General features: G+C 41.7%; 2 protein-coding genes across 6 annotated transcripts in view; one reads left to right on the top strand and one right to left on the bottom strand.

Moving 5' to 3' along the window:
- The window catches only part of uxs1 (UDP-glucuronate decarboxylase 1), a 34654-nt gene that overhangs the window by 4204 nt on the left and 20340 nt on the right, over positions 1–10110 (bottom strand). For 2 of the 4 annotated variants that reach the window (XR_009791072.1, XR_009791071.1), the window contains exons 15-18: positions 8306–8843; positions 4045–4170; positions 814–3339; positions 661–718 (exon numbers count right to left, since the gene is read on the bottom strand). Coding sequence is in view for 2 of the 4 variants with exons in the window: in XM_061791954.1 (XP_061647938.1) it covers positions 8712–8843 (132 nt within the window). In the remaining 2 variants the exon portion in view is untranslated. Of the gene's footprint in view, positions 1–660; positions 719–813; positions 3340–4044; positions 4171–7294; positions 8844–9391; positions 9484–10110 lie in introns of those variants that run through there. The other 2 variants (XM_061791956.1, XM_061791954.1) reach the window with 2 other exon arrangements.
- On the top strand, positions 2657–7126 carry ecrg4a (ECRG4 augurin precursor a). 2 transcript variants are annotated; one of them, XM_061791961.1, is made up of 4 exons: positions 2657–2791; positions 4137–4187; positions 4324–4511; positions 6851–7126. In XM_061791961.1, the coding sequence occupies exons 1-4, from the start codon at positions 2722–2724 to the stop codon at positions 6998–7000; spliced, it is 459 nt and encodes a 152-aa protein (XP_061647945.1). In that variant the 5' UTR covers positions 2657–2721; the 3' UTR covers positions 7001–7126. The 2 variants fall into 2 exon arrangements, with proteins under 2 accessions (XP_061647945.1, XP_061647944.1); XM_061791960.1 differs by having other exon boundaries at positions 2660–2791; positions 4056–4187.

Below are 10110 nucleotides of genomic sequence, written 5' to 3'. Positions count from 1 at the left end.
TAACCGTTAACGGTTTCTGTTAACGCCGTTAACCGTGAACTGTTCCTGCGCCCCTTGAAACAGCAACAAGCATTTTGGTAACGTGTTTTTTTTTAAATAAGAAAAATAGCACTCACTTTTGAATGAATGAATGAATTTCATTTCGGGAAGTGTTAAGACTATACACAAAATAGAACCTTCAAAAGATTCAGGGGGGAAAAAAAGAGAGAACGTGAAGAGAAAAAGGTTTGTGCGTCGTGATAATGTGCTGCACATTCTGCTGTGTGCGCTTTAGCCAGCAGGGGGCAGTATAAGATATACAGACAAGAGAACACTGGTATTCGGGGACGTTTGCCAACTGTTCAGTTTTTTTGTTTTATAAGCCCATTGGGAGATCTTTAATGGTGCAAATCAGTAAATAAAACCTAAAACTACACTACATGATGGTTTGATGAAGGAATAGATCGGCTCAACTAAATTGCAGGATTGTAATGCTGTGTCTGCATGTGTTTTAAGTTGGCGTTGACGTTAGTTTAATGTATTGGGTTCGGGTTAGTAGGTTTCAAAGCAGGATTAGGGTTGCAAAGTATGGTTTCCAGACAGTGTTAAGGTTTCAAAGTAGGATTTCAAGACATTGTTAGGGTTTAAATTCAATCAAAACAATAAAATAAATAACAGTACCTTTGCATGGCGGACGGTGGCCGAAAGGTTCGCACATCTGCTACATCCGGGAGCCTTCCTGTGTGGAGTTTTGTTAAATGGTTGCAGCTTAACGTTGCGTTCGGATGAATGGATGAGCGAGAAAATGAGTGAATGAAAACTTGGTTGACTCACCATATCACTAATTGACTTAAAAAATATGCATATTTGTCAGTGCGTGAAAGAATAATAATAGCTGCAATTGGCTGGCGACCAGTTCAGGGTGTACCCCGCCTCTCGCCCGAAGATGGCTGGGATGCCTGGGATGCTCCGGCACGTCCGCGACCCGCGTGTGGAGAAGCGGAACGGAAGATGAATGAATGAATACAAATAATAAATCATCTGTGCTCGTCAAGTGCAGTATTGTCAAACTCCCACCAGGTGGCAGTCATGTTGCTGTTCATACATGAACATTACACAGAGTACAAAGCAATGTCGGAAACATTGAAAGGACTTTGGTCTTCTTCAAGTGGGATTGATGTGCTCCGATTAGAACATTAGTAAACAACAAAAACATGTGGACATTTCTCCAAAAAGGCAGCACCAACAGCTAAGCGAGTTTACCTCGGGCAATCTCGCAGAAACGCTGATTGATCTCATCCAGCTAATCACGCAAATGGCTCATGCAGTGCTTTGTGACTTGTGCCATGGCGACAAACGAATTAATAAGCGGTCATGGTTGAAGATTGATTTGAAATAAAGGTTTTCTTTAAGCCTGTCCTCTCCCTGTTAGCCATTTAGGAAATGACATCATTGTTGGCCGTGTACGGGGAAGCTACAATAGGCAACAGCAGTCAAAAAGTGGGTGTCCAGGATCAAAGGCAAAGACTAAGAGTCTGCTTTGGAAAAGAAATCGATAGGAAAAAAAAGATTCCAAAGAAAGCTAAAAATATATTTTCACATGTGGAAAAAGTGTGATAAAGAGTGATTTTTTAAATGTATTTCCCTTATTGTGGATGAAATGCAGTCTCCCCCCTGAAAAGTAGTCTTTCAGCCACAGGATCCACCCCTGGGGGGTGGGGGCCTGCCCGTCCCCCGGCCCCTTCCCCCCCCCCCCCCCTCCACTCAGGGCAACTGCGGCGCACTCAGGCTTTTGATGACCCCGTTTTCACAGGTCAAAGCGGGGAGAGATCCCTTAATGCGCATCTGTTTCCCTTCAGGGTCTGTGTGCTGTGTTTTGGGCTGATTTTCCATCTGCAGGAGCAGCTCGTGCTGCAGGACGGCGGGAGTTTGACCTCGTTTTTCTGCTCAGTCTGTCCTAGCCTCGAGCTCCAGTCAAATAAAAGGGCACCCTAGTGTGTTCACGATAACAAACGTCTGCCTTATGAGGTTGTAGCTACTGTACTCCACTGTACCATCAGAGGCGGGGTGACGTAAGGGGATGCCATCATGCAGGGGCAGGTGTGCCAAGTTTAACACCCAACGCTCACTTCTCTCGCCCTGTTTTCGTTCATAGCAGGTGGGAAACCCGAAGCTTTGCTTGAAACTAGGGACGCACTGAATCCACTTTTTTTTTCTTTTTTTTTTAGAAAGCATTTGTTGACTTGAGCTGCCGTCTGTCGGGGGAATTTGCTGCAAATGTCTGCCAACATCTGGCTACGGCCTGCATTCCATTTCCACACACACAACAGCAATGCCTCGCAATCTTAAAGATTAAAAGCCAGTAGTGCATAGTGTTTATATGTATATATAAAAGCATTATAATATATATCAAATAATATGTATAAGCATGTATGTGTATATATGTATCAAAGATGGATCAAAAGAAAGCAAGTCCAGGGGAAAGCTTCTCTCCTCTCCTCTCCTCTTCTCTTCTCTTCTCTTTTTCCACTACTGCTGGAGAAGTATACCCGAGGCACCAATCGAGACTTCCAGCTGCAGTCTCGTTTCCTCAGGTGACGTTCCACCGCCACGGGCCGCTTTCCAACTTGGGGAAGTCAGCGAGCGAGTGTGGAGCGGCGCCTCCTTCTCCCCTCTGGTTGTCAATCTGCAGTTGTTGCTCCGTGCAAGAGTTTCTTTCGCTCGTCTGAACTGGGGGAAAAGATGGCGTCCCAGCTGTTGACTTTGAGGGTCTTGGGGTTCGCTGCACTGCTGACATTCTTGGCTCTAACAGGTAAGTCCCAACATTCTTTTCTATGACAGCTAATCAACATTCACTAGCAAACCGTTTTGGGCCTCAAACCGCTGCACAAGGATTACCCTCTGGCCTTGTCGCCTTTTCATTGTGTTGTGGTTTGTGTTGCACGTCTCAGCATGTTGAGGAATCTTTTAGTACGATTTGTTTTCTTTTTTTTTTAAAGGTAATGGATTGTTGTTGCAAAGCACTACAATAGTGTGTGGTGGAGCCAAATCATTCATGTAAGGCAGTATTTTCTATTCTCCCTCCACTCGGGCGAATTGAAAGTAAAACGGTTCTGAGGATCGGCTTTCAAATCCGGCCCCGCCTGTGTGGAGTTTGCATGTTCTCCTCGTGCCTGCGTGGGTTTTCTCCGGGCACTCCGGTTTCCTCTCACATCCTAAAAACATGCATAGTAGGTTAACTGAAGACCCTAAATTGCCCGTTGGTGTGAATGGTTGTTTTCTTTATATGTGCCCTGCAATTGGCTGGCGACCAGTTCAGGGTGTCCCCTGCCTGGGTGAGGCTCCAGCACGCCCGTGACCCTAGTGAGGATAAGAAAATAGATGGATGGATAAAAACAGCTCTCGATCTTATAGTTACATCAACGGGGAAAGCAGCATCAAATATAGAAAAACATTGTCAATTATGGCAACATGTTGCATTTTGTTACTAAAATGTGTTTTGTATTTTTTTTAATCCAAAAAACTAAATATTTTATGGCTAAAAAGGAAAACAAATAATAATCTAGTTTGGAGACCATGTTTAAAAAAAAAAACAAAAAAAAAATTGAAAATCACATTGGATACGGCACCACATTTTCTTTTCCAGATTCTTCTTTTAGGAGACTTTAATAATTTAAACTCTCACAGTTTCTATGTTGAATGCATCACTGTGATTGAGATGGTTGATCCAGATGCACCCCCCCCCCCCCCCCCCCCCCCCACAAAAACAAGAAAGCCCGCAAGGGCCAAGGAAAAAAGAAGAGTGGAAAAAGTGAGTTGCTCTTCATGCTGTGGAAAGACTGTTTGCAAAGCTCATTTGAACATCACATTCCATACATGCTATTCCATATGAAAGAAAATGCGTTGGATTTCTCCAAGAAATAATAATATAGCAACTCAAGTAGAAGATTGCTCAGTTCACGCCATTAGATGCAGTCATTCGCTAGGGGGAGGGGGGCAGTGTGAAAAGTTTCAATACAACCTGCAACGGAAATGAAGCTTTTTCTAGAATTCATTGCACATCACCTGCGTCACAGAATGGATTGTGTTCCGCTTTGGAGGTTCGACTGCACGCCCGCAATCGTTCGGACTTCACCTGTTTCCTTTCGTCCTCGCAGAAGTGTCAGGCGATGGCAAAAAGCTTCACAAGCTCTTCAGAAAGAGAGATGGTAAGTGTCAACAATGAATACGAGAACACAATCGAATAATATTACCCCAAAAACCATATGATAGAAGTGCACAGTTTCATCCCCACAACAAAGAAAATGTGTTCATTTTTTGATCTTGTGTTGTGTGTCAACGCAGCGGCAGCCGCGGCTCCTCCCGCCGCCGCCGCCGCCGCCTCCTCCAAGGCCTCCGTCGCCGTGTCGCCCTCCAAAGCTCGGGAGTTTCTGGCCACACTGAGCCGACGCAAGAGGAACATTTGGGACCACAGCAGAGCGGATGTGCAGCAATGGATTATGCAGTTTATGTACATGGGCTTTGACGAGCAGGTGGGTTGCTTACGCGCAGCCGCATTGATAGTTTATTATCGGCTAAGAAGGTGTTCAAATAAAGCCTTGCCAACCCGTCAATGGATGAAGATGAAGGCATACAAATATTGGTATTGTCAACATTAAACTACAAAATAAATACAAATGATAAAATACAATGTATTTTATCATGAAATATGTATATATATATTTTTTTTATTTATTATTTTAAAGTCTCAAATTATTATGTAACACACATGCTTAAATATTATCAAAACTATTCATTAAAAAATCCATGATATTTTTCATTTTTAACATAATTTTGCTACAGTCGATACTTGAATTATTAATAGTTAAATATTTTTTAAAAGGTCTCTTATTTTAAGTTGATTATTATTAGTTTGATTGATTAAAACATTAACAATCAAAATGTAAAACGTATTTTTATACATACTTTGTGATTTTGAATGTTTAAATTGGTCATTGTCTACAATTGGTTTCTAAATGAAAAATTCAGCCTCAGAGTTCTAAGATCCATACAGATGAAATTCGTGACTAAAACACAAATAGCGTAAATCCTAACCAAAAATTGGTTTGGCACCGTGCACCAAAGGGTCACTGCCCAATTACAGCTGTTGTATTGTGGGCCTCCCTCACAATTCTATTTTCATGTCGCTAATGAAGGTGGTACTTGTAAAATGTTTGATATGCACTCATACATACATTGTTTTGCATGCACTTATTATAACCGCTTCCACTTTTTGTTCCACATGACACCGAGGCTCATCATGTCCTTTCTAGTCCCCCCCTAAAAGTATTCTTTCACAATCCACGCAAACGCAAACGCAAACAGCCAAGCGCGGCTTCGCAGCAGACATTCGACACGCCGGCTGGAAACCGCACGACTGACATGGATTTGCACGCAACGGCAAATTCCCCACGCACACACGTGGGCCCTTGGTGACATTTTCGCTCTCGTTGGTGGCACTAAAATGCTAATGTGGTAACACTTGGCGGTCACATTTCACCACACATGCGCTCGCTGGCTAGACGTTCATGATGACCGACAAAACTGCTTTTATTAGTGTTCAGTAGACTATAGGAAGCTATATTACTGAATGCTGTACGATAGATTGATTGCTAGCAATGCTGCCGCACTAATTTGTGGTAAAGGGCTACTGTGTTTTTTCCCCCTCTGTGTGGGCATAATGATTCAATCCACACAATGTAAACCAGTGGCCTTCAAACTTTTTACACCAAGTACCACCTAAAAACAAAAGGTTTTATGCCTAAAAAATGTTGTTTTTTTGTTTTGTATTACTGTAAGCCACTGTAACATTATACACAATTTGAACATTAACACTGGTTTAAATATGGGGGCGGGGGTGAATACATAATGATTCAATTAAATGGCACACAAAAAAAGCGAAATTGTACCTACATGTCTAAAAACAGAAAGGTTAAATGTTAACGTATTGAGCTTTAAAAAGTTCTAAGGAGCCAGTGTAGGCGTCAAGCTTCTTTTTTTTCTTTTTTTTTGCCACCGACGGGTACTTGGAAGTACATTTATTTGGCGGAGCGGCGGCAACCATCCATTGACAGGGGGAGCAGGGAAGGCGTCGACAGTCAGTACTGAAGCTAATCACCAACAGGGCAAGATCGATGCCGCCCGAGTTTTCCCCATATGTAGCTAATCATCGACAGAGGGGGAGACTGGAAGAACTACAGAAAGGTATAGAAGTGGACGTACTTGATCGATTATGGATCAAAGACCTGTTGTGCATTTTGCCTTTCAGCTCCTTGTTAGAGATGATAACGTTAGGCAAAAAGTACTTAAGTATAAAACAGAGCATTTTAGGCTCATCCTGAAATGTCATTGAAACGATCCCTAACTTTTTGAAAGTCGTGTATATTCATGGATACACGGGGACATACATCGCTGCTGTGCATATATTGTATTTATTGTTCATGTACACGTCACATCCACTGCTGCTGTCTCATCGCCTGCTGAAACGTGCGCATCGATATTTTGATATGCTTGTGTGCTGTTACTGTATAGCTCAAGCTGCTGTAAAACCAGAAAAGCCCCTATTGTGGGCCTAATATATGTCAGATGGTATTCGTCAGGGGTCAGCTGTTGTCTTAATGTGACAATGACACCCTAAAGACTAAAGAATGACACTTGAGCCGTACACAAGCATGTCCAAGGACGACCACCTTCGTGAATGACCTTTGCCGCAACATCACTGAGAAAGGTGAACGCTGTCAAGGCATTGGCCTTTTACTTTGCCCGCTGAGAGTCTGCAGGCCACTTTATCCTAACATCGTTTTCTCCCCCTCCCCCTCCCCTCTCTGACTAGAGGCTGGAGTCGGACTTGTCCTACTGGATGGACCACGCACGCTCCAATGACCACGGACGTCAGCATCACTACGACGAGAACGCACCCATCGGCCCGCGTGACCCAAACTCGTACCGACACGGCGCCGACGTCAACTATGACTACTATTAGCGACTAGCACGCGCACACCTTCCTGACATGAGAGGAAAAAATGCTTTTTCGACAGGCAAAGCAGCTCTCCTGCTTTCCTCGGGGCTCTGCTCAGAAATGCAAAAAATAAAGATTATGTAAAAATGACCTTGCTTGAAAAAAAATATATGTTACGTCACGTGATTCAAGTCTATAGCTTGTTCCGCTTATCGTTTGCATTGTCTCTGATGTAAAAGGTCCTTGAATTTGAAATCCAAGGTTTTCTCCCCATCGCTTCCTTTTTTTGTTTGGAACACAAAATGAGCCACACTTAAGGAAAATAAACGTTCTGAGCAGAAGCTGTGGGTTTTTATTTAGAAAAGTACAGAAATCTGCCACTTATTCAAAAATACCAAAAAAACCCCAAAACAATTCTATTAGGATTTTCATCACATTACTTTTCCAGCAGGGATAGTATGACCAGCTAAAGTGAAAGGGTTAAAACCAAACAAACATTTCCCCCCCCACACAATCGCTTCCCATCTGAATCACTGGTAACTTGAATAAGCAACACTGAATTGAAAAGGGGGAGAATTTGCTTTTCTTTGAGAGAGACTGTAAACATTTACCTGCTAAAACTGGCCACACCAAAAGGAATTAAAAGGAAAAGCAATAACACTATTTACAAAACAAATGATCACCTGATTACTTCCTCATCAACGGATGCCTAAAACTGCAACACTTTAAATAAGGAAATAAAATATTCCGTTGGGTCTTTTACTTTCAAATAATTTCAAGATCTCATTGCTGCTATCCAAAATAAGCCACACACAAAAAAAAACGTCTGTACTGGCCGGTGGCTGAAAGGCAAAAAAAAGAAATCAATCTGAAGGGGGTTAAGAATGGTTATTTAATTTCATTTTCCATGTTACTGTTATTGAGTGGAGTCTTGACTTTTATTCTGCTTTAGCATGCTTATTTTTTTTGTAGAAAAATAAAGCTGTTGCTTTTAACAAAATGAATTGAGGATGAAAAATAAAATGTGTTTAATTGGTCTTTAAGACAACCAACGTGTTGTATATACTGTAAGTATAGTAATATAAGGTCAGCATTTCTAAATGGCACAATCTGTGGTAAATCACGTGGAGACAAAAAGCTGAAGGCTCTCATGGATTCCGCCATGTTGTATTTATGCACTTCATATATGAATATGCAGCCAGTGAAAAGGCCTTACATAAAAAAAAAAAGGTTCAGAGGTCAGTGACATTAAAGAACAAGGTTGTGCCACATGTTCTTTTACCACCATGAGTTAATGAATAAATATTTTATGAAAATAACCATCTTCACCTGATATGATTAATGCACATCCTCACACGAGATGTCCCCCCCAGTGAAGCACGGCGTCACAATAAGTCTTTTCTTCGCCACCAAACGAGAATGACTCCTCTTTGATAAATCTATTTAAAAAAAATAAAATAAAACGCATAAGCACTAAAGCGCGTCAACAGTTTTATATGGCTTAAGCACAAATTAACAACAACAACAACAACAAAAAACAAGCAAAAGAAATGGAAAACAAAGATGCTGTAGGCTGTGTTTTAAATAATTGGCTTGTCCAACCTAAAAAGCTCAGGCGAGAGGCCTCACAGTGCAACTTGCAACTCCTTATCAAGGCAACAATCAAAGTCTTATCGCAATAAATATCCCAGAATGCACCTCTGTACACGCTTCAAAAATGAAAAATAGGTCCTGCTCAAATGTGTCTCGGTCGGCCTTTCTTCATGCGGGCCGCTTTGGGTTTGGGGATGTACTGATTGTTGGCCTGGTGCTCCAGTTCCCTGCTGAAGTACTGGACCGTTTTCTTTAGGCCCTCCTCCAGGGGCACCTGTCGACACACAAACACGATCACTCACTCCAGCTGGACTGCTTGTCTTACACGGATTGCGAGCCACACAATTTGAAAAAAACAAAACACAAACAAACAATATCGTACCATTTAAAAAAAAACAACAACACCTAATTAAATCCCAAAGGCTTGGACTCGAAATATTTAATAAGAACTGAAAAAGAAAATGTTCTCCTCACTCTTTATTAAGGGATGTAGAATAGAATTGCACTGCATCCACACTGAACCGTTTCTAATAGTTTAGCTGCTTTTGGTATGTGAAATACTTTCATTTATTCATATAGTGGAACCACCATATATGTGAAGTGCATTTTACTTTGCTTTCCCCCCCTGATGCCAGTAGAGAAAGCCACCTGGCAATAATGCAAATAGTTTACATTGACAAAAGGAAAATGAAAAAAATATTTCCCGTTCTATGAATGTATACCGGTACCTGTAAGCGTTGTGAAAAAGATGTGCTTTCATTCCAATATGATATGAAATGTCTACTGTTTAAAAAGTTGGATATATAACTACAGTGCACTCACTGTAGTTGTCTCGCCGTGCTGCACTATTTGCATATAGTGGCCACTCATGCCAGAGTAGCATCTGCTCCATTTGCACACTGATTGAGGAGTATCTGTAACATTTGCACAACCATTGTCCCAGATTATCGCAGTACTCGTCACTTTAAACCGCATACACTCCTTGAAGTCTCAGTGCCCTTTGCACAATGGTCATTGCACCGGACTATTGCGATATTAGCCATTCGAACTGAGGACTCTGCATCTTTTTGCACAATTGTTGTTTGTTGTTGTTTTTTGTCAATGTCTTTATGTCTCCAAAGTGTTCTGTAAATTGACTGTCTGTTGTACTAGAGCGGCTCCAACTACCGGAGACAAATTCCTTGTGTGTTTTGGACATACTTGGCAAATAAAGATGATTCTGATTCTGATTCTGATTCTGATATATTATGGTCCATTTTCACCGCTCATCTGGGAATCATGACGCCATATTGATGTAAAATCCAAAATATTGGGGATTTCGTTCTGATATTTCCAGATGGGGAAAGGGGCATAATTAGACATGTCCACATACATTTTGGTGATGGCTGGTCGCATTTTTGTGACATTAAGCAATGTTAAGCTTTTCCACTATAATGAGCGCCTATGGAGAGGAAAACGTTTAACCTCCATAAAATCCAAAATATTAGTGATTTCATTCTGATATTTTACACAGGTTAAAGTGGGCATAGGTCTTCTGGAGT

This window comes from Phyllopteryx taeniolatus, chromosome 12 (assembly GCF_024500385.1).
Source record: "Phyllopteryx taeniolatus isolate TA_2022b chromosome 12, UOR_Ptae_1.2, whole genome shotgun sequence".
In the NCBI taxonomy this organism is placed as follows: Eukaryota; Metazoa; Chordata; class Actinopteri; order Syngnathiformes; family Syngnathidae; genus Phyllopteryx; species Phyllopteryx taeniolatus.
The sequence above is the reverse complement of the archived record's forward strand: the minus strand, read 5'-3'. Positions and strand labels throughout refer to the sequence as shown.

Coding starts and splice junctions, on each gene's coding strand:
- ecrg4a (XM_061791960.1), top strand. CDS start 2,722: ATGGCGTCCCAGCTGTTGACTTTGAGGGTCTTGGGGTTCGCTGCACTG. Junction 2,792..4,055: donor GACATTCTTGGCTCTAACAG/GTAAGTCCCAAC, acceptor CCTGCGTCACAG/AATGGATTGTGTTCCGCTTT. Junction 4,512..6,850: donor ACATGGGCTTTGACGAGCAG/GTGGGTTGCTTA, acceptor CTCTCTGACTAG/AGGCTGGAGTCGGACTTGTC.